The sequence below is a fragment of the Microtus oregoni genome, unplaced genomic scaffold (genome assembly GCF_018167655.1).
Source record: "Microtus oregoni isolate MIOR12 unplaced genomic scaffold, Mior012 000032F_ref0000030, whole genome shotgun sequence".
NCBI lineage: Eukaryota > Metazoa > Chordata > Mammalia > Rodentia > Cricetidae > Microtus > Microtus oregoni.
In genome coordinates, this window is record NW_024543091.1 from 7,153,988 (window position 1) to 7,179,053 (window position 25,066).

The 25,066-nt window shown below is 37.6% G+C and overlaps 1 protein-coding gene across 5 annotated transcripts in view; it reads right to left on the bottom strand.

Annotated features, from left to right (window-relative positions):
* Positions 1 to 8,284: 8,284 nt before the first annotated feature.
* Positions 8,285 to 25,066, bottom strand: part of Senp6 (SUMO specific peptidase 6) — an 87,037-nt gene continuing 70,255 nt past the window's right edge. For all 5 annotated transcript variants that reach the window (XM_041679438.1, XM_041679437.1, XM_041679441.1 and 2 more), the window contains 6 exons: positions 20,810 to 21,234; positions 16,118 to 16,221; positions 13,117 to 13,205; positions 11,599 to 11,667; positions 11,367 to 11,517; positions 8,285 to 10,110 (listed from right to left, as the gene is read on the bottom strand). In XM_041679438.1, coding sequence (XP_041535372.1) covers positions 9,901 to 10,110; positions 11,367 to 11,517; positions 11,599 to 11,667; positions 13,117 to 13,205; positions 16,118 to 16,221; positions 20,810 to 21,234 — 1,048 coding nt within the window. In that variant the 3' untranslated portion in view covers positions 8,285 to 9,900. The remainder of the gene's footprint in view (positions 10,111 to 11,366; positions 11,518 to 11,598; positions 11,668 to 13,116; positions 13,206 to 16,117; positions 16,222 to 20,809; positions 21,235 to 25,066) is intronic.

Consider the following 25,066-nt stretch of genomic DNA (forward strand, 5'->3'; position numbering starts at 1 on the left):
TGTTGATCTCTTGCTCCTTCTTTTCTTGCTCTTTTTCTCCTTCTGTTTATTCCGCCTGCCAGACCCGCCTATCCTTTCTCCGACCTTGCTATTGACTGTCCAGCTCTTTATTAGACCAATCAGGTGCTTTAGGCAGGCACAGAAACACAGCTTCACAGAGTTAAACGTATACAATATAAAAGAATGGAACACATCTTTGCATTATTAAACAAATGTTCCAGAGCATAAACAAATGTAGCATATCTTAAAATAATATTCCACAACATCCCTTCCTGCTCATCCCCTCTTTTTCTTTCTGTTTTCTGTTGTTTAGACAGGGTCTTGCTGTGTAGTCCTGCAACTTCTAGTGATCTGCCAGCCTCCATCCTTAGTGTTGGGATAAAGGTACATGCTATCATGACACAGTTGCTTCTTCTGTTTTAAAGAGATAGAATTTTGCTCTGTTGTTCAGACTAATCCCAGCTCCTGGGCCCAAGTGACCCTCCTTCCCTATCACCCTCTCAGTGAGAATTCCAACACTTGACCTGTTGGGAGACACTTTCAAATTGTGTGGCACATACCCTCTGTGATTTATAAATTCTTTTACCAACCCAGAGGCTTCTGGGACCTGAAGATTGGTTGTTTGTGAAAGCTTCATTTCATAGGCACAGTTCAGTCACTAGGTACTGGTAATGATGTCCAGCTATCTCCTCCTCTCTGGAGGTCTGGCTCTGAGATATAAGAATAAAAAGAAAGTCACAGTGAAAGTGACATCAGGAATATATTTAAAGATAGAGAGGAAGCCAGTATGAGCTTTGGTCACCTTGACCTTGACTGCAGGCATCTGACATGAACACAGTGTCCAGAAGCTCGGGATGCCTTCAGGAGGTTGTGCTCACGTGGATGCTTGCTAGGTGTGAGAGTTTGCATGTAATTGGCCCCCATAAGCTCATAGAGAGTGGCATTATTGGGAGGTGTGGTCTCATTGAAGAAAGTGTGTCACCGTAGAGGGCAGGCTTTGAGGTCTCTTGCTTACACTTTGTTCAGTGTCACAGACCATTTCCTATGGTCTCTGATCAATATGTAGGCAGCACCCTGTCTGCCTGCACAATGCCTGGCTCCCCACCATTGATGGAGGAAGGTCATTGGCTAATAAAGGCACTGCCCTGGCCCATTTTATTGGTTAGAGGATAGGTGGGAGGAGTAAACAGAACAGAACGCTGGGAGGAAGAGGAAGTGAGCTCAGAGTCTCCACAGCTCTCCTCTAGGGAGCAGAAGCCTGAGAGAGACGCCATGCCCTGCTCCCGGGATGAAGCTCGACCCAGGATGGACTAGGCTAGAATCTTCCCGGTAAGACCGGTGCTCACCGATTATTAGAGATGGGTTGATAGGGATATCAGAATTAGCCAGTAAGGGCTAGGGCAGAAGGGCCAAGCAGTGATTAAAAGAATACAGTGTCCGTGTAATTATTTCGGGGCATAAGCTAGCCGAGCAGGCGGCTGGGGTGCTGGGGACGAAGCCCCGCCGCCCTTATTACTACACATCATGATGATAATGGACTAAACTGAAAACTGTAAGTTGACACCTCAATTAAACGCTTTCCTTTATAAGAGGTGCCATGGTCATGGTGTCTCTTCACAGCAATAGGAACCTCAACTAAGACACTAGGCACCCAGCCCTCTCAGGCTGTGGCTTGACTAGTCACCCCAGCTCACAGGTTCCTTACTGCTTTATTGCTGCTGAGCTAATTAGGAATGGAGGAAGCTGGGCTGGTGACGTGCCCAGTGGGTAAAGGCACGCCCATGCAAACCTGAGAACTTGAATTCTGTCCTGGGATCCACGAGTCATTTCTGCGAGTTGTCTCTGACCTCTGTACACTCTCTCCACCACTAAAATACATAAACGTAGTATATGCCTGCTTCTGCCTCCTGAGTGCTGGGATTAAAGGTGTGTGCCACCACACCCAGCTAAAATTCTAATACAAACTACTATCGTCAAATGCAATTGTGTTAGCAAGGTTTACTGCTAGGAAAATATTAACATTTCTACAATATTGCCTTCCTGTTTAAAAACTGTCCTTCAATTTTTGTTGGGTTTTTTTTTTTTTTGGTTGTCAATATTATCTGTATTTTCTCTTTCAGTTAACAGACTTTTAGGAAGTTTTTTGGGTGGGTAGGGTGATACACCTGGCGATCAGAGAACTCGCAGGAGTCAGTTCTGGGGCTCAAACACCAGTTGTCAAACTTATCAGCAAGTACATTTACCCACTGAACCATCTTGCCAAGCCCAGCAACATGTTAGCTTTATTCATAATCTTGTTTAAAATTCTTTGCCACCAGTGTGAATATTTTTTCTTTTCCAATTATTTTTCTATTTTCTCATTGTCTGAATTAATTTTGGGTATATTCATTCAGGCACTTTATCTGATTTTCTCATTTGTTCTATTATTTTTTTTAAAAATGCGAATGGAAATGTTCCATTTTCTCCCTGAAAATTTTTTTCTTAGCACATTTGCAACAACTGTAAAAGACTACCTAATTTCTTTACATTGAGTTAAATGGTTTTAAGTGCTTTTATAATTTAGTACATCGTTACTTCTTTATATTCTCTCCTCTCCTTCCAGTGTCGGGAGCCCAGAGCTTCTCCTGTGCTTGGCAGCTGAACTACATCGCACTGTTTCCTTCCCTATGATCCCCACCTCCACTAGAACTCTGTTTTACAGGTAGATGGGTTTTTAAGTGAATTGGAGTATTCTAAAGGGCTCTATGGCCTGAAACAATTTGATGTTGCCTCAAAGTTCCAACAGATCTGATTTGCTTGGCGCATGTTTCTGGCATAGGGTCTTGACATTTTTGCCAGCATCTAAGTATGCAGGTTCTAGTCAAATTCTTGCTTCTTGAATCTGTTCTAATGCTTTCAAATTGTGTTCAGGTTGATGTCTCATTTTTAAGTTGCTTTTGTGTCTTAGACACAACTCTTTTCCTTTGAAATCAATTTTTTTTCACTAGGCTTAAGAACTTACTATGTATTTATCTTTTTAAAAAGCCGATTTGTGAGTTTGGGTGAATATGGTGGCATGGTGTATAACTTCCCATTCAAGGATTCTGTGTGATTTTCTACTTTGTTGAACAAAATACATTTGATTGTCCTATTTCTTATTTACTTTTTGGTTTTTCAAGACAAGGTTTCTCTGTGTAGCTCTAACTGTCCTGGAACTCGCTCTGTAGAGCAGACTGGCCTCAAACTCAAGAGATCCGCCTGCCTCTGCCTCCTTAGTGCTGGGGTTAAAGGCGTGAGTCTCCACTGTCCAGTGGACTGTCCTCCTTAGTGCTGGGGTTAAGGCGTGAGTCTCCACTGTCCAGTGGACTGTCTTCCTTAGTGCTGGGGTTAAGGCGTGCGTCTCCACTCTCCAGTGGACTGTCCTCCTTAGTGCTGGGGTTAAGGCGTGATTCTCCACTGTCCAGTGGACTGTCCTCCTTAGTGCTGGGGTTAAGGCATGCGTCTCCACTGTCCAGTGGACTGTCCTCCTTAGTGCTGGGGTTAAGGCGTGAGTCTCCACTGTCCAGTTGACTGTCCTACTTCAACACTAGTTTTCACCTCTCACTTTTTCATTCTTTGTTCAATAAAAGGATGTTTAAATCTATGACCTCCACTGCATTTTCTTTGTCTATAGCTACCCGGCTTAATGAAATGAATAGATGAAGTTTTAAAAGTAGACATTTGGGAAATCTCAGTGATTTCGCATGAGAAATATGACAGCTGAATGTAAAGCGCGATTTTGTTTTGTTTTGAGACAGAGTTTCTCTGTAGCTTCGGAGGCTGTCCTGGAGCTCACTCTGTAGACCAGGTTGGCCTTGAACTCAGAGATTCACGTGCCTCTGCCTCCTAAAAGCTGGGATTAAAGGTGTGCACCACCACTGCCCAGTGTAAATAAATAAATCATGCTGGCACAAACCTAAGTCTCGAAGAAACCCTTATGAACAAAACATTATCTTCTGCCATAAAGATAAATAAACCTCAGTTTCATCACTTAATAAAAACCTTGTAAAAATTATTTGCCCATGACAAAAAGGAGCTCCTTAACCAAGATTTAAAAACCAAATAATGCATAGAAATAAATTCTGTTATGGAAAACAACATGAAATCTACAAATGAATGATAATGAATGAAAACTACATTTGCAGCCAGGTTTGGGTTATATAGGCTTATGTTACCAGGACCTGCGAGGCGGGGGCAGGACCCACCGCACTACATAGCAAGCCCCTCCCATATGTCTATAACAAAATGGTACTGTGCTCTGTAAAAGTCAGACATTGTCAGGAAAACCATTCAAACCAGTGGTCAAGACAAGTAACAGTAGCAATAAACAGGAGCACTGCACACAAGGATTCAAGATTAAGAATTGTTAATACCTTTAGAGAAAAACCTAGAGACACAATGTCCACTACTGCGGAAGTCACAAAACAATCTTCTTCTCCTCAAGAAATGGTAAAAGCAAGTTTTGCTGTCCACCTGGAAGCTAGGTGTATAAACTGAATGGCAGCAACGCAGCTTCTACTGGGAAGCTTCGAGTTGATATGTTGCCCACTCTCTTTCTTTCCACTTTGAAGAAGGAAAGAAGCATCAGGCAGAGCTCAACAACGAATGAGCAGAGACCCCCTCCTTCCTCTTCACTTCTCAGGACACCTATTATGATCTGTACAGGGTAAGACCTGAGATTCTGTGTTTCTATAGCACAGGCAAGACTAGAGTGGTAAACAAAGTGAGACAAGGCTAAATAATTTCCAAGAGACACTGCTGAAACAAGATTCTACAAAGCGTTTATAAAAGTTATCCTAGTTTCATAAGAAAAATGCATCTTAATACATTATGTAAACGCATAGAAAAATAATATGAATATTGGGAAAGGGAAACCACAAAAAGAAGTAGGAAAGAAAAGTTCAGAGCATAATAAAAAAAAATACCAAAACTTTAATTACACATCTCAGTTCAGGTATAAAACACAGGTAGCAGAAGACAAGCTCATACAATACTTCAGCAAGCCAGTGCAGGGATGCTTGATGCATCGGGCTTCCACAGCTGACTGCAATGTTACTAAGAAGTCATGCACATAAGTGGTTCTCAAGTGTGCTCTTGCCTGTAATCTGTTAGGTCTGTAAATTTGTAGACTACACTGCACACCCGAGTCAGTAACCAGGGACCAGACTTGGCAACTTATTTTTTTGTTTTGCATTGAGACAAAGTCAAGTTTATTTGATAGGAAAGTCTTATTTCAGGGGTTAAAATAAGAAAGTCCTTAGAAATGAGGTCCTTTATTAGACTGCCATTTAACACTTTTCTTCTAATATGCAAATTATTCTCTACTTTCCCTAAATTCCCAATACCTAGGTCCACTCCACTAATTCCGTTTTGTTCCCTGTGCCTCTTCTTTCCTTGGGTCCAATCAGCTGACATGAGGAGACAGGGAGTGGCAAGTCAGTGTAGAACTGGAGTAACTTAGTTTGGACATCAAGAATGAGTTGCTCTTAATTTAGACCCATCTAGTCTTTTTCTGTGATGGAACGTTGGTATTTAATTCTAATTTACATCTCCCTTTCATGAGGCTTGTATTTAAAAATAGAAAGCTTTGTGTAAAAAAAAAAAAATTAATGCTCTTTATCTCTTTGGTAATGTCACGAGTTTTAGAAATGATTTGGCTTTTACACTTATGTTAGTAACATCTAACATTAATCTCGTTTTTAAGTGCTTGCATTAGCTTTGAATTGTTTAAGAAACAAGCAATGAAAGTTCTGATTGGGATAAAAAGCAGTCTCATGTTCTTGCTGCATGTTTCTAAGAGGAACATTTCACATGGGACCACTCTGTCTTCCCAGTATTCCTACCGCACAGGTGTATTATTCCAGGCCACACCTTGGGAGCTCAGTTTCATTACTGCTTTCATTTCGGTCCCATTTTCATCAATAAACGAGCTTTTCTGCATGCACATTTGACTGTGTTATTCCTGTCTAAAATGCTTCTGTAACTTTTCACAGTAATGATCAAGATTTTGACGTGGCTACAAGGCCCTGCATGATTAACTTCCAGCCCCCATCTCTACTTCCCACGAGGCATTCTAGTAAACTATGAAAATATCTAGACAACACTTTAAAAATAGCATAATTCAGAGCAACCGCTTACACCCCACTGCAGAGATGAAGACTCTACCACAGTGCACCTCTAGAAAAATCACCAATATCTTACTGGTACCTAATTTATCAAGTGAAGGTTAACTTAGCAACTTTAACGCTATGAATTAAACAAACTTTCTTGGGGACCTATTTGTTTCACAAAATGGAAGTACTATCAGTAAACGAATCTCCTAAGATTAAGGAAGTGAATTCATTCACCTAAAATGCTCTACACAACGCCTATCATTCATTCAGTAATGCTTTATTAATGAAGTAATTATCATTTTAAGCCAAAGCACTTTTTTTGTACTTCAGACTTTACTCTTCCTCTCCTAGACTACCATCAGTGGCCTAAATGTCACCCCTTCAGGAAGTCTCTAACCTTCTGAGATGGGGAGATTCCTGTCTTTATACACACTGCTTTTTATGGCTGGCACTCATTTGCGAAGGCAATTAATGCTGTTTCCCACCACACTGGGAAAGCAGGAAGATGGTGTCTATTTGGTCCTCTACTTAATACTAGGTGCTCAAAACACTGAAACTTTAAAGTCTTTTAAAATCTAATTAAAGTCTAATTAAATTCTTCTGTTACCTGTATAAAAAGCTAATTATGATAACATCTTTTATTATAAATTTAAACAACTTTCAGTAAGACAAGTTTAGAATATTCAAAATATATTAATAAAGCTATTTCAGTTTACAAAAGAATGCTTTTTTGCACAAATTTTGATGGACGAAAGACAAGTCTTTAGGTATGAAGTTCACCAATAACAATTTAGTTCTAATGTAAAGGATGGAATGGAAGTCAGAGGGAGTCCAATCTCGTAGGAAAAGGTTCATGGAAAGAGGAGAGGCCTCCAAACAGCCTTCCAATTCACTTCTGTATTTTTACAGATTTTCTATGTCCACATTTGTTGGGATTTGATGTCTTTACAAAAGATTACTTATCATCAATTCTTTCTTCCCTAAATGAATGCACTAATGTGAAAAAATTAATTTGTAACTTTTTCCTTACAAAGGTTATTTTCATGATTTAAAAAAAAGCTTCACGTAAAACTATTTCACCAGTGCCCAGTTACTTCCAAAATTCTAAATAATAAATTCAACTATTGAAAAATGTTTTTTAAACCTTCAGATCAGTTTCAAAACCATCTTCTTTTGAAGTTAAGTTCACAAGACATCTTAAGTTGTTCACTCTAGGAGTTCTGGGAATGAAAGATATGGCCAAACTATATATATATATACAGTGGTTTGTAATTTCACTTAATAATCCTCACACTAATTACCACACTAAAGACTTTGAGAGCCTGTGGAGAAATTGTTTAACTTGCTTAAAGCTGTTCTCCACAGCTGATCCTGGACATGGAATTGGTAGTCTAGAGTGTGCCCTCACGCCATATAGCAGCTTTGATGACAACTTGCTCTACACAAATGCCACCTGCCTCATCAATTACAGGGTCATTTCTCTCCTACAGGTACATCATTTCACAAACTCTTGATTAAAACAAACTCAATGAACTCAATTAATCTTAAGAATAATTTTAAGAGAACTGTTACTCTATTTACTTTCTATCTTGACACAGTTTTCAGAGTCTACAAATAGGCTTTATGGAGGAAAATACTCAATTCCTTTTAGAGACAAAACACAAGGCAAACATTTTATGCTTTCAAGTAAAACCTTCTACATTTAATTGACTCAGTTCAGCACAAGCTGCATGCAAAGAAAAACTAACTGATTCAGGTTCGAGTGGAACTGAAGTTAACTCCATCATGTTCGTGGCTGTCTAAAGAAAGCACGTCAGCGAAGCCAAAGGGACGAGAGTGGTTAAACACCTTTCCTCCTAAACTACCAGCAGCTCAGACACATACAAGTTTTATGGCAAGTAATCTAAAACTCTTCTAAAAATGATTAACTGTTACTCTACCCAACAAGAAACCCAATCCAGCAGCTCTATCTAATTAGTGAAGTCACCAGATAGCTTCATGCAGTTCTGGTGTCAAATAACAAGACTTCCGACTGCAAAGTTCTGTCTCACGGCTTGGACTACTCACACATTTGAAAGGGAGATCTCCACTTTAAACTATTTATACAATCTTTATTTTTTCATGTTGAAATGAAAAATACTGAACAGAAAGAGCCGAGGGACAAGCTGTAATTTTACTTTATCAAGTTATCTAACACTATAAAATATAGCAATTAAGTGTCAGACAAAAACCACAGGCATTTTAGGATAGTTTGTTTAGTTTGAGACAGTGTCTCACCATATTGTGGGTTGATCTTAACCTCCCAGACTCAGGCTCAAGTACTTCAGCCCCTGAGCAGTTGGCCTTAATTGGCATGTGCCAGTGTACCTGGTCCTTGCAGTAACTTTTCCAGTTCCCTCAAACTGAGGCAAAATAGTTTATTTAAAAAACAAAAGTTTGTCAATTTTGTTTATACTTTCTATTAACTTTTTTTAAAAAAAAAATCCTTTGTTGTATTTTTTGGTCTTCACTATAATTTTGTTGTTATATGGGCATTTAAAAATTCACTAACAAAAATGACTTAAAACACATATTTTAAGTCTTACACTAAACTTGAAAGGAATAAATACCATTCATTTGTGAAAATAATAATTTCTACATATACAAGCGAGGACTCTATGAATTACTAATGTGGCATCAAAAGCTTCATATTTGTGTATTATTATTATTATTATTATTTGCTACTGGGGACTGAAACAAGGTCTCCACCTTGTTAAGCATGCACTCTACTGAACTACAGGCCCAAACCCACATTTTCTCAACCTAATGGAAAATTAAAAATAAGAGATTTTGCTGCATTATGCACTTAGAGGATGCTTGCATTTTAAAATAATTTACAGAGGAAAACTCAAGCACAAGGTCTGATACATTATCAAAACAATGTGAACAAAATAATGAAAAAATAGCAGAAGTTACCAAAAATAAATTCCTATTTGAATTCCTGTGTTTACACAGATTAAAAATGTTTAACTAGTTCTATCATACAGGTTGCAGCATACTGTAAGATAAAAACACAAAGGTAATATTGGCTATTTGAGATTCAAGCTGCACTTGCCAGGATAGTTTTCACCTGAGTCACAGAGTGTATGCCAGCGCATTTATGCTTTATGAGCAGAAGTCAAGGCGTACTGTCTTTGATTGCTCTTAATATTGTTTAAGTATCTGTGTAAAAGTATAAATATTCACTACATTTTGGGGGTTCTCTGAACACATGAAAAAGCATGAATTGAAAAGATGTTAATTTTTCTTGCTACGCAAGCATATAAAGATGGATTTTAGTCTAAAATGTTTCTGATGTAATATTTTCACATTTTTGAGTATTTTAGAACAGAAGTTTAAAAAATCATAGACACTTATATATATTCCCATGAAATAAAATCACACTCTGAGGAATTATACAAGTTCACTAAAGAATATCAAATTAATCGTTTCCTCCTATAAATAGTTTATTTGTGTTTAGAAGTTGCAATTTTAGTATTATTAACAGAAAATACATAACAAAGGTTTCCTAAAAGTGAAAAAAATAATTATAAATGTTGGAAAAATTGGCCTCATTAAACATATTTACAGACTTTTACTTAATACATAATCCTTTGGAAATTACTTATGTGACATTTTTACAGCATTAACCCTCCCCAAATCTCTGAGCAGTGAGCACTTTGGCTCTTTACTGTCTATAACCAAAGTTGAATGCCATGTGATTTCTGCAGCTAGAGCCGCAGCTTCCTGGTCACTCTGAGACACTGCTGGCATACTGCTCTGCTCCTTCTCCTATGGACGTTTCTGCTGAAAAAGTGTCCTTCAGCAGCTTCTTCTCTTTACTCTGCTCTTCCTGCAATTTCAGAATTATGTTTCGGATTTCTTCTCTTTTTGTTTTCATTCTGGGGGGAGGAAACCAGTTCACCAAATTCATAGGGAGCTCAAAATTTAGTATTGGATTCTGAAAATAAGAAGATTAAAAGCCTATTAGAAAATTATAATGAGTAACATTTGAATTTTAACTACAGCAACACTTAAAAGTTAAGTATCAGCATGTATCCACTTGTTATGTTTCATAAGTCGGGTACTGAGTTAGGCACTAGAGATAAAAGCACTAATGGATTATGAAGCTTACCATCTAGATTAAAGGCTGGCAGACTACAGTTATTGGGCTGAGTTCTGCCAATACCTTATTTCTGCAATATAGTTCTCTTTTTCAAGCAGAAGCAAACAAATTCACTAATAGTTTGTAGTTGTCTGTACAATATTAGAACTCAAGAGTTGCTAGAGTCTCCACAGCTGCAAAACACAAGTCCTGCCTGAGAAAAGAATGCCAGCATTTGTATCTGTGCTAGATACAAAGATAACCGACCTTGGCAAGCATTAGGACAGGAAAGCATGAAGAGCAGTAGAATAAACACCACCAAACCTGGAGAGCAAGTAAATGGTAGCCAGCAAAGAATGACAGAAGCATCAGGCAAGTGAGCTTTGAGGCCTGGAGACATGGCACAGTAATAAACAGAATGACTTCTAACTGGCTGATACACAGCTATATATAGGACACCAGAAGAGTTTCATTCTTTAGCTCATTAGCACCAGGGAGCCACTAAATATAAACCTGGTGAGAATAACCTGATAAGAGTTTTCGGAATATGGCCATGAAGGGAGAAGACAAGAGAATCTCACTAGCATTCTGGACTTAGAAAGTGGCAGCAGGAACAGTCATGTACACACATGACTTTAAAAGAGAGTCAGTGGTTTGTTCAATGGACAGTGGTTAAGAAGGAGTCAAGGGAACATAGAGTTCTAAGAGAGGCGTGTGGAGAGCCACGCTGCAGGCCAAGAGTGAAAAAGGAATAGTCGAAAGGGTGCTGTAGGTCAGAAGAACTTTTAATAAGGGTATGGAGATATCAGATTTAAAACGCTTGAGAGGCAATAGCATGTGTGTGGAGATGGGAATGGAGAGACAGCATAAATCACAGGTGAGATTTGCTAAGATAGAAAATAAGCTGGTGGAGAGGTTGATCAGAGATGATCAACAGGCCTGAGACTTGAGATCAATTTTCACAGTATTTTTATATCTTAAAAGGCCTCTAACTTGGGAGTTTCTGTTCCTTAGAATCGTTTTTAAGATGAATTAGTTTCTTACTGTGTTCATTACATAAAGGTCAAATATATATTTCACTATTTCACCAGATACAATGACCTGAAACTCACCTCAAAAAAACTCTCTACATACTGCAGAATGTATACGCCACAGTCGCTGAAGTTGTTCTGCTGTGGAACTTTGGGGTTGGAACCTCTCATAACATCTTTGGAAAAACTTCTTTTGCTTCCTTTTTTAACCTCCCATTCCACTTCTAAATACCTACAAGAACACACACACTTGTAAATACTTACTGCACCCACTATAGTATATCAAACAGGTAGGTTATAGTTTTGAACTTACTCTCTTAGAATTTTGACAACATTTGACCGAGAAGGGCCTCTAAGTGAGTCCATAAGGAGGATACAAGGTCTGCAGATATAAATAATAAAAGTTAAGTATAAATTATGATGTACATATGCATGAGAAAAAACAGTGAATTTATGATTAAAAACCTTGAAATATTCTTTTGTCTCAGTAATGAAAACAAACCTTCAGACATAGGAAATTTAGATATCTATGATAATATTAAACATTGTTACAGAATAGTAATGTAACTCCAGCATAATAAAAAAGGAACCATATAAAAGTAAGTATTGTGTGTGAACGTGTATATGCACATGCATATGCCAAGGCAACCTGAAGGGGTCATTAAACTCATATCATCATTCTTGCCAGCAAATGTCCTTACCTGCTGTATGACAAACCAAATAGCTAATCCGAAGAATTTGTTTATGACACAATAGTTTTTTAGGCAAGATTTTATTTTAGAACAGTCTATGCAACTCACATATAATCTTCAGAATTTTAATTCTGTAGAAGTATGCTGTAAACTCAAAATAAATGAGGAAATCTAAAGTGCCAAAATGAGTTTAAAATGTTCATCTTTTCTCTTCTTCATTCTACCTCCCCCATCTTTCTCTCTACACTAAGGTTTAAATGCAGAGCCTTGGATATGCTAAGCACACATCTAACTCTGAACTACATTGATCAGGCCTGATATAGAGTCAGTGGTTTGTTCAATGGACAGTGGTTAAGAAGGAGTCAAGGGAACATAGAGTTCTAAGAGAGGCGTGTGGAGAGCCACACTGCAGGCCAAGAGTGAAAAAGGAATAGTAAATAACTATCAGTTATATTTTCTCTAAATATCTGTATTTTCTTTTACAAATAAATTTTTCAAGGTCCATTATGCAGTTTTTGCTAACATTTTCCACAGCAAAGTAAAAGGAGCAATCTGTATCACTTAATGGTTTGGGAGTCTCTGGGATACTTTCCAGCACACATGTATTTCTGGAGATTGAGAATGACGTGTTCCATCCTCAGGCTTCCGCCTGCACCCTATCCTTCTAGTAATGCACACAGTCTCAGATACACCAAGCCATGAAGCATGACAGGGTGCAAGTCTGAATTTCCTCTCTTAGAATTTTGTCCAATCTGAGTGAGCTCTAAGTAGGAAACATGTCTGCAGGATGGGCTGGCCTTCAGTAACTCTCTGCCCACATAAAGTAGCTATGGAACTAACATTAACTGCCAACTTCATGTTACTGGAGGTTTTTTTTCTCAAAAACATCATATACACAGTTGTAGTGGTTCATCATGAAGATGTGTAAGCATCTGCGGGAGCAGATGCTGAGAAAATTACAAAGAGGAAACCAGAAATAGCATCCCTGTTGGATCTCTGGACAGCACATCAACTTTTCCTCCTTGACCCTGAGAATACCTGTGAATTCTTCTCAAGTAAGAATTGTTCTGTTGTGTTTTATTCTATGAATCAAAAAAAAAAAAAAGTCACACAGATTGCAGGATGTAGTCAATGCTTACTGTTTACAGACAATAGGTTTTAAATGCCACTGTCCTATTTCTGAATTGTAGTTTTCATCAGCAAGGAGTCCATCATCGCTGCTATCATCCTATAAAAGACAGCCTTTGGTTAATAAAAGTCTGCTATCGAAATAACTAATAATCTAAGAAAATAGCATTGCACACAAAACTCTTTCCAAAAAAATGGCAACACTTCTAGTCCCAGGGAGATAACTGACCTAGAAAATCCAGCCTGTTATTCAAATTCATTCAACGCTAAAGCAATAACATTAAAGATCTCTTTATTATTATTATTATTTTTTTTTGGTTTTTCGAGACAGGGTTTCTCTGTGGCTTTGGAACCTGTCCTGGAGCTAGCTCGGTAGACCAGGCTGGTCTCAAACTCACAGAGATCCGCCTGCCTCTGCCTCCCGAGTGCTGGGATTAAAGGCGTGCGCCACCATCGCCCGGCTCTCTTTGTTATTATTATGTGCATGTAAAGTGTATATGCATGTGAACATGCAGGTGGGAGTCAGAGGACAACTCTGTGGCGTCAGTGTTCTCTCTCTTCCAAACTTACTTGAGTTCTGAATATGCCTTAGGTTGTCAGCAGGTGCAACAAGACCTCTGCCCAATAAATAATCTCACCAGGACAAACTTTCGGGTGTTTACATATGGTGAAGATGGATTTATGCTAGTTTTTCCTTTCCACTCAATTTTGTGAAAGAAAAAGGTCATGTCTGAATTATCTATTGGCAAATAATACAGTGCTGGAAAATATAAGTTATATCCTTTCCACTACATGAGCACCCCAGTCTGAAGTGCAAAGTAGTGCTAAGAAATTGGTTCCAAATTTCCAATATTTGTATATGTCTCTCATCATGTAAAGCCTACATAAATTGTTTAAATGTAAAAAACTCAAAAATCTAGGCATAAATTGTTTAAATGTAAAAAAACTCAAAAATCTAGGTGGTGGTAGTGCATGCTTTTAATGCCAGCACTCGGGGGGCAGAGGCAGACAGACCTCTGTGAGTACAAGGCCAGCCTTGTCTACAGAACAAGTTCCAGGACAGGCTCTAAAACTACACAGAGAAACCCTATTTCGAAAAACCAAAACAAACAAATGAAAAACAAGTAACAACAGCAACTTTAAAATCTCAATCATATCTGAGTCCACATTTCTGAATAGGACTACTGAGGTCTGTACCATTTACAGTACTTGGTTTACAGTGGGCACCTAGTCTTCCTTTACATAGAGCAGGTACCTGTTAAGTAAACTAATTAATGAGTACCTTACAGCTATGCATTCTAAACTAGGGATAACACACAGAACACCAACCTCTACCAGACTGAGCAAAAAGGAAAACTGTACAGCATAAAGTATCTTCACACTAGGTCAACAACTGAAGGTCCGTCCTAGCACTGAACCCAGAAACCAAGTCTGATCTCCAGGACCCACACGGAGGAGGAGAGAAACGACTCCTGCAGTTGTACTCTGACTCCCACACGCACACTGTGCTTGCATGTGTGTCCAACACAAAACAAACAAATATAATTTTTAGAAAGGGAGATTTAAGGGCTAGAGAAACAGCTCAGTGGTTAAGTGTTCTTCCAGAGGACCCAGATTCTATTCCCAGAAGCCACAACTGTCTGTGACTCCAGTTCCAGGAAATCTGATACCCTCATGGATATACATAGAGGCAAAAACACCAATGCAAATAAAGTAAATATAAATAAAAAGAAAATTTAAGAAATAGTATGTTACAACTTCTCTTGAATTTTTCTCAGAATTTAAATAAATTATCTCAAAAACTATAATTTATTTTTAAGTCCTTATGATACTTATTAGTGTAAATAAGATCTAGGAAATAGTATAGCTCACCTATGGTGATAATTAAATATTACCTATTCTTTTTTTTTTTTTTAAATATTTATTTATTATGTATACAATATTCTGTCTGTGTGTATGCCTGCAGGCCAGAAGAGGGCACCAGACCTCATTACAGATGGTTGTGAGCCACCATGTGGTTGCTGGGAATTGAACTCAGGACCTTTGGAAGAGCAGGCAATGCTCTTAACCACTGAGCCATCTCGCCAGCCCCCAATATTACCTATTCTTAAAGTACATGCATATTAAATTGGAAAAAAAGAAAATAGTCACTAGATAAGTAACAAAAAAGGTACTGGGAAAGTGGTAAAAAAAATTCTGAGCCGGGGCTGGAGAGATGGCTCAGCGGTTAAGAGCATAGCCTGCTCTTCCAAAGGTCCTGAGTTCAATTCCCAGCAACCACATGGTGGTTCACAACCATCTGTAATGAGGTCTGGTGCCCTCTTCTGGCCTGCAGACATACACACAAACAGAATATTGTATACATAATAAATAAATAAATATTAAAAAAAAAAAATTCTGAGCCGGGCGGTGATGGCGCACGCCTTTAATCCCAGCACTCGGGAGGCAGGGGCAGGCGGATTTCTGGGAGTTCGAGGCCAGCCTGGTCTACAAGAGCTAGTTCCAGGACAGGAACCAAAAACTATGGAGAAACCCTGCCTTGAAAAATCAAAAAAAAAAAAAAAAATTCTGATTCTGCCATTCTTATGCATATTACAATTATGTATACTATCATAACTGAAAATCTTGCCACTTGCCTTTCAGATATAGTTAGATCAAAGGTCAAGAACAGTCCATAAATGTTTTCAAAGAAAATATGATTAACTTTTTATTTTATCCAATACTGGGCACCTAACAAATAACAAATAAGTCCTCTCCCACTGAGCTGTACATGTACAGTCTTTGATCCAAGAGAATTAACTATATTAAAACTTTCTCAGGCAGTATTAGAATTCAACCCCTAGATCATATTTCCAACAACAACACTAATACATGCATCATGAAACCGTTAACTAGAAAACTGGGTTTGTTGTGAAATACAACCCAAATACAGAACCCATGTTGTCTGTTGGTGGCTGAAGGAATAGCTTCTCAGATTTTTTTAACAGAGTCTGACAAAGCATCTGATTTTACCGGCTCATCCTGATCCTCTGAGAAGTCAATGAGTTCATCTTCCAGCATTTTGCCACCTTCAGCTGACTGATCACCGTAGTTTAGTCTGATTTTGCTTAAGGCATCTGTATCAATAGGAAACATTGTATGATAAAAAGCCTATGACCCAGAGGATAGACGACTGAAATGAATGCCAGTAATGACAGCTGAGGGCACAAAAATCTGCTACAGCATGAAGTACAACAAACATAAAGTAGGTTATTTTTAAATAAAAACATGGATTGCTATCAAATTACAAAATGGTTCTATTACTCTATTATTCAAAATTTATGAAAAAAAATAAAAACAAGGTTATATAAATCTGTGTATAAATCTGTCTGTTTGCATGTTTGGGTATGCCCGAAAGTGAAGAGAAAGTTTTAAGAGTCTAAAAAAAAATAATTCCCAAATAAAATTATAAAAGCATAGAATAGAATACAAGATTGAAAACGTACAGTTTTAAGATTAAAATTATAAAACATGAAAAAACAAAGGGTTAAAAACAGTACAAATAAATAGATTTGCATGTGCACAAATCAGAAAAAGAATATGTCAGGTGGTGGTGATGGCACACACTTTTAATCTCAGCACTCAGAGGCAGAGGCAGGCGATTCTCTGTGAGTTCGAGGCCAGCCTGGTCTACAAAGTGAGTTTACTAGTTATATACAAGATACCTTAACTGTTTATATTCTAAGTTTGGTTAAATTACTATTTTTCAGTAAAATAAAATCCCACAAATCAACTGTAGGTGTTGGTACCATAAAAGTAAATGATTTGTAAGGTAAAACTAAACTGATATTCTTAAGTTTATTCTAAGAATCAAAATTGTTAAAAAGCAATTATTTTGGCAAAAGAAGCTTGTCAAATCAATTATTTAACAGAAATTTAAAATTTACCAAAAAACTGAGTTAGAATTTAATACCACATATGTTAATATTGTTTAAAACAGTGTATAACATCTTAAAACTTCCTAAGAATAACTTCTAGGTATTTCAGGTAGAAAAGTTTACTCCAATCTAGGTTACATATATAGTGATATTTTTTTTAACATAAAACAAGGTATCTTGAGGAAGAAGGTAAGTAAAATGTATTACTGAAAAAAGATATATGAATCAAAATGTGGTCATCAGGAACACACTTAAAATAACTAGCCAAGCACAATGGTAAACCTTCTGTTAAACACAATAACCTCTTCAATTTGTCTGTTTCAGAAATTATTTTAAATTTGCTTAAATAAAAATCTGTACAAATCCCCAGGCAAGTAACATTAATACAGATTATTTCTAGAAGCAAATCATTCGTATTTATAAAGTACTGTTACATCAATACTTACTTTGTATTAACTAAATTATTCCAAAAACCATCCCAATAAAGTCTTTATGGCCTCTCCATTCTGCATGTGTCTGATTCTCATAAGAATGTAGAAGTTAAGCAGGGTGAGTTTTGGTTAGTACTTGAATGGGAGAAAGTAATTTAAATAGTTTAGCTTTTAAAAAGTATCTTTCTTTCAGGCTGGGTATAGTGGTGCACACCTTTAATAGCTGCACTCAGGAGGCAGAGGTTAGGGGATCTCTGATTGCTCTGTGCAGTGAGTTCTAAGTTAGTCAGGGCTACAAAGCAAGGCCCTGTCTTAAAAAAAAAAAGTGCACGTGTACTGGGGGCTCGGCAGCGAAGATTAAGAGTTTATTACTGCTCTTCAACAGAATCCAGGTTCAATTCCCAGCACCCACACCAGGAGGCAATTTCAGCTCTAGGAGGATTCCACCTCTACCTCTGAACTCTGGGGGACACCTGCACATACACAACACACATATATGTATTTAAAAATAATTTTAAAACAGATAATATATGTATCCTTAAAAAAAAGCAAACATTTATATATTCTCTCTCTCTCTCTCTCTCTGTGTGTGTGTGTGTGTGTGTGTGTGTGTGTGTGTGTGCGCGCGCGCGCATATACATACTTCTGTGTGTGTGTAGATCAAAGCATAATTTTCAGGAATCAGTTCTTTCCTTCCAACATCTGGGCGACAGGGATTGAATCCAGGTTACGAGCCTTGGTGGCAGACACTTTTACATAGTAGTCAAATCAGCAGCCCAGTAGTTACCTATGTGAATGTGACTGTAAAATTTAAGCCTACATGTTCCTCGTTTCCTTGATCTGGTCAATTATTTTACATGACGTACAGATGAAAAAAAAAATGGCAAGTAGTGGTCTCATACATTAGCTTCCAACAGCTGGCCTTAAAACTGTAGATATAATCCCAATTATTTACTGTGGCATGTTATCTGACACTCTTAGTGAACACTTGTTAACTATATAGATCTAAGACTTAAAATTATATGAACTATTTAAAATACATCTTTTGAACAATATTGCCAGGCCAAATAGAATTTAGCTACTTAGGCAGTAATCAGAGCACAAACTTTTTATAAGCTACTAACTTTTCAAGCACCATCACTGTAAGACCAGTTAACCACATTTAGAGAGCACCCTTACTTGCTGTACTTTTTTTTTAAGAAATTTTTTTAGTATAGTCTATTTATTTATTTAGTTAGTTAGTTATTTATTATGCATACAATATTCTGTCTGTGTGTATGCCTGCAGGCCAGAAGAGGACACCAGGCTCCATTACAGATGGTTGTGAGCCACCATATGGTTGCTGGGAATTGAACTCAGGATCTTTGGAAGAGCAGGCAATGCTCTTAAGCACTGAGCCATCTCTCCAGCCCCTACTTGCTGTATTTTTGAGCCAATGAGCTCTTCAAGCATATGATAAAAGCTAAGGCACCTCACTGTGTGTGTTTGGGTGGTGGGAATCAACCATCTCACTCTAGAGCACCACTTTTCAAACTTTAAGATGCTGCCAGCATTGAATTAAAGATTTAAAAAAACAGTGTTAGTTAGTATTAGCACTCACACAAACAACAAGCTGTTTTGTGAAACACTAGTTTTAACAGATCTTCCCTTTAATTACAGAGATGTAATTGACATAGGTACATCCATATGAAAGGAACTGACATTACAAGCTACAAGAAAAAGACAAACATGTTAATTATGAAACCTACATAAAACATTATTTTGTACTTTAGTCTCCACTAGGGTTTTGAGACTATCTTCAAACATAACTGTCTACTCAACCAAACAACAACTTCCAGGGGGCACTTTTGGAAATCCTGCAGTCAGTGTACAAAAAGCTCCAAACTGTGCTCCAATGCATAAAGTCACTCACATCATTTATCTGATCTCATATTAAAGTGGACGATCAGTGTTTTTATTAGTATAGTCAGCCCTCTCTAGATAGAGAGCTATCTGTGAATTCGACCAAGTATGGATAAAGAATATTGGAGGGTAGAGGTTACAGTATGGTGGTGTACTATGGTGGTGTCATCTGAGAGGGACCTTGGAATGAAAAATGCCTCCCTGAGACTGGGCTGTAGGTAAGCGTGTAGAGCATTTTCTTAATTTAATAACTGATGGGGGAGGGCCCAGCATATCGTGGCTCCTTGTCCTGAGTTCTACAAGAAAACAAGCTGAGCAAGCCAGAAAGCAGCACCTCTCCAAGGCTTCTGCATCAGCTCCTGCCTGTAAGAGGTTTTCAATCTAGACATACAAACTTCACATTTTCCTCCAAGCCCCTTCCTGCTTGAGTTCTTGTCCTAACTTCCTCAAATGATGAACAGTGATCTGGATGCGGAAGCCAAATAAGCCCTTTCCTCTCAAGTTCCTTTCGTCATGGTGTTTTGTCACAGCATTAGTGAGCCGAACTAGGATGAGGCTGAAGTCAACACATGAAGTATTTGTGGGTGGGAGAGGAAAACAATTTGATATCAAAGAATTTTGATCACAACTTTTAGATTTCTGTTAAAAAGGTTAGAAATAATAGTTTAATGGAAGAAAGTGAGAACAAATTCAAGAGAGCTGAACCAAGTGAAAGGAGAGCGAGGGACAGGGATCCCCACTCTGTCTGAAGGAGGAAGCTTTACTTTCTGCCTTTGGCCATTTGAACTCAATTCACCAATCTAAAAATGGAGAAGACTGAACAGATTTGTCTTATAAGTTAAGCCTGTACAACTACTGTGTATTTTGAATATAAGGAATTTTTAATTAAACAAAAATGATTCCAAGCTCTTGTAAGTGGAAAATGTGAAGTTTGTATGTCTAGATTGAAAACCTCTTACAGGAATATGTGGAACAGAATTATAAATTTCAAGGTTTATTATTTCTTTGGATTTTGAGTTATTTGTAATATATATATATATATATATATATATATATATATATATATATAATATCAAGCAGATGGAACTCAAGCCTAAGCATGAAATTACTTTTCATTTCTATGTACCACAGGCAGGCAGTATTATATAATAATTTTAGTGTATCTACAACCAGCTACACAAGAATTTTTCAGTGGTGACATAAATTTCAGACTGGGGGGTGAAGAGATAAGACTGACCGCACAAGAGACACCAGGAGACTTCTGAGTAGTAAAAGATTCTAAATGTTGGTTGTCGTAGTGATTACATGACTGAGTATATCAATAAAACTTAAGCAACATAAAATGAGTTAATGTTATCCTAAGTAAATTCTACCTCAGCAAGCCTGACGAAAGAAAAGATGTAACTTTAACAATTCTACTTTGAACTCTGTTATTATAATACATCAGTACATACCTGGATGATGTATAGAATTTAAACATTCATCCTGTAGGCCATTCTCACTTTTAGCTCTATCAATAACTTCCTGGCATGAAGATTTTCCATTACTTGATTCTTCGTTTTCACTTATAGCATGGTTTTTTTTTTTCACACTACATTTCACACTGTATGTGTTTCTCCGATAACAAGGCTCACTTTCTTCCTGTCCAGCACTGGACTCAGTTACAGTTAAGCAATGCTTTCTGTTTAGCATCTTCTTAATCACAGGCTTGGCAGAAGAGTTCTGTGAACAACTGTCCATTTCACTGGCAGAAGAAACACAACTGTCCTCTGCAGCTGAACTTTTTTGCACGACTGCATTTTCATGGTAATGGGGGTTAGGTTCATATTTTGGTTTTTCCAAACCAGGGAAACAAACAACAGCCAAAAACCAGTGTGCACTGTAAAAACAAACAACACTACTAAACATATCATTGGAAAAGCTCATCACAGTTGTCCATAACTATCAATTGAAAATGCTGATTTCACAAATTTGTGAACAGGCACTGATCTTTTTAAAATTCCTATAATGTTTATAACCGTTCTCACTTATTTATTTTATTAGTGGTTAAAATACCATAATGACCACTAATTTTTTTGCTGCTGATTTTAGGACTATGAACCCTACATTCATTCTTGCAAACAATCTACTGAATCTTTGTGGAAAGAAAGATCCATTCAGATTTTTTTAAAATCATGTCTCTTTCTATTGTTTGGAAAGGCTTATTATAAAAAGTATATATCTAAATAATCCTTAGGCTTGTGCTATGTTGAAATGTAAATACATTAAAAATTTAAAAGGAAATGGCATTATGTAATCTAGGCATTGTTATAAAAGCTCAATTTAGCAAGGAGTTTTAGCTATCAAGCACAAATTCATGATATCACTGTATTCAGTTATCACAGCTATCAACTGTATAGTCCACCAGAAAAAAAGACATATAGTATAGCCTAAAAGTCATTAACAACTTTTATTTGCTAGCCAATGGACAAGCTGTAGATGAAAGAGTACTTATTAGCTGAGTACAATACCTGTCATGTAGTAGGATGTCCAATAAATACCTTCTCAGAAGAAAACACTTTTACATCCACGGCTAGGGATCAAACCCAGGGCAAGTTAGGCAAGTACCCTACTACTGAGCTACATCTCTAACCTGAATACCTTAGCGTCATTGGGCATCTCTTTCTTTTTCCATATGACTCCAAGGCAGTATTAGGAACAGCGCTATCTCTTCACCTGACAACATTCAGTACAAAGGTAAAGACTGGTTTTGGTGTTAGTGCTAAAAGGGAAAATTGAGTCTGGTGTGGTTGTGCATGCCTGTAATCCCAGCACGAAGGAGGCAGAGTGTCTCTTATGAGTTTGAGGCCAGTCAGGTCTAAGAAGCAAGTTCTAGGCAAGCTACATAGTGAGACCTTATAGACAGACAGATAGACACACACAACCACACAAATACAACCCCTCTCTCCCCACCAAAAGACAAGATTGACAAATAATTCCTTTTTTTTTTTATTTTAATTTGTCGAGACAGGGTTTCTCTGTAGCTTTGGAGCCTATCCGGGAACTAGCTCTTGTAGACCAGGCTGGCCTCAAACTCAGAAAACCACCTGCCGCTCCCTCCCGAGTGCTGGAATTAAAGGCATGTGCCACCACTGCCTGATTTTTCTTTCGTATTCTTAAAAATTAATTCTGTGTATACGATGAATTTAGGTCAGGTTAATGCAGCAGAAATAGTATTTCATCTTCCTCATTTCAACAATTAAAACATCCTAAGTTCCACCTCAGTTTTGGAAATGTTAAAATGTAGAAAAGTGTGTTTCAAAAGCCAGTGCAACGCATGGTGGCAAAAGACTGCACTCTCCCACTTGAGGAAGAAGAACCAAAGGTTCAAGGCCATCTCTGGCTACTCATCAAGTCTGAGGACAGCACTAGACTACAGGAGATCTTGAAAACCAGTATTTAGGGTGTAATGTGTTAATTTCCAACCTACATTGTTGTGACTAGCTTTACCTAAATCTGAAATCATAATAATATATGACGCCATACATTTTTTGCTACATCACTAAAAACTAGGCAAAATGCTTCTCCTGACTTAAAGGGTTTTAAGTTTGTAGCTTTAAAAAAATAAAACAATAGCAACAACAACAAAAACAAAACAAAACAAAAAAAAAACAGGCTCTATCTATGTAGACCGGTTCTGGCCTACAACTCAGACACTCGCCTCTAGCCAAGTAACTATATAAATCATTGGTATGAGAAGAGGTTAAAATATAAAATAGGTAATTTTACTATGGCTGAATTAAATCTAAATTCTAGGTTTGTATTCTTTACCAAATACTGTAACAGTTTCTAACAAACAACCTAAAATAAAATAAGAAAAGAAAAAGAAAAAACAAAAACAAAAAAACCCCAGCATCATGAAGTTACAGAAATGGCTCATTGACTAGAGCACTTACTATTCTGACAAAGACCCCAGAATTTAGTTCCCAGCACCCACATGGCTGGCACCTTCCAAACATTTTTAACTCCAGTTAGGTGAACACACATGCAGGCAAGCACTTATACATGTTAAATAAAAAAAAATCTTTAAAAACTAAACATCAGGCTGGGCATGGTGATGCATGTTTTTAATCCCAGCACTTAGGAGGTGGAGGTAAGTAAATCTTTTTCAGTCCAAGAAGCCTGGCCTAAAGAACTAAGCGAGCCAGGGCTATATATTTAGTGAGACCCTATCTCAAAAAACAAAAAATTAACAACACTACGAAAATGAAGAAGATGACAAACCAATGGTGGCCTATCTAGTAACTGGCACACATAAAATATCTGTGGCTTTCATCTCTTAAAGAAATGAAAGTAAGATCTAGACATCTGCAGACTGTTCCCGTGGGTGTAGCCCTCTTGCAGAATCCTGTACTGGCCTGCGCCTCTGCTGGTTCTCCGCCACATATAAGATGACTGGAAGATCAACAGAAACTTCTATTGACAGCTACAGTGATTATAGTGGCTCTAAGCTAAATATGACTCTAATAGCACTTCAGTTGAACACTTTTGGTATTTCTTTCCTTCCTTATTTTTTTCTTTTCTTTTTTCTTTTTTTGGGGGGGGGGTGGTTTCGAGACAAGGTGCTCTGTAGCTTTGGATCCTGCCCTGGAACTAGCTCTTGTAGACCAGGCTGGCCTTGAACTCACAGCCGCCTGCCTCCGTCTCCCTTTATTTTGCTGGAATTAAAGGCACGTGTCACCACTGCACAGCTCACTTTTGTTATTTCTTACGAACAACTTTCTTCTTTTCTAAGAAGCTTGTGCTACTTTTTAAGGTTAAGAAACCTTTATTTCATGCAGAATAAATTTAAATTTGATTTTGAATTTTATTATGCTATGCATAATCATGCAGTCTTATATAAATTGTGCTTTACAGCTATAACTGATGCTTTAACTTAAAAAGGGCTGAGGTCTTTTAATAAAAACATTACACATGTGGGCATGCACAGTAGTGCTTGGAATAGAACTGCGGATCTTCCACAAACTAGCCAAGGAGCTTGCTACTAAGCTATACTTCTAGGCCTCAAAACATAGTACTTATCATCTGTTTTAAGAGGGAAGGATCTTAATATGTTATCTAAATTAACTTCAAATTCTTGTGTTGATGTGATCTTCGTGCCTAACCCTCCCAAGACGCCGTAACCACAGTCACACATGTCAACAACATTTTAAAGAAAGGGTTTGCTTATTACAAAGTGAATTAATACACATTTGAAATTTACAATCTAATGTAACACAGCAAGGCTTATTACATATAAACAATCCTACACAATACTAATTTCAGTCACCATTTCTCCAATTATAAAGAGATAAAAGGGGCAAGCAAAGGCATTTCTTGATTTGACTAAGCAGAGTACAAGAGTAAGTCATAGTCCATGCCATAAAACAAACACCTCTTTTGCCGAATAAGAATGGTACTTCTTGGTTCACACACACCACTTCTACCTCACTCTCCCCAGATCACATGGCCAAATACTTTCAAATGGGTTCTTGAAAGTAAAAGCAAACAAAGAAAGAAACACAAACTCTCAAATCTTAATCACATGAGAAAGCTGTACGATAGATATATCAATACTGCCATAGCCACAGGAGAACAGTAATGACATATCTGAGCGTCTTTACCAAAGTACTTCCAAGACTGCTTATAATAGAATGGCTTTAGTTTGAGGAAATGGCATAAATTCATCCACT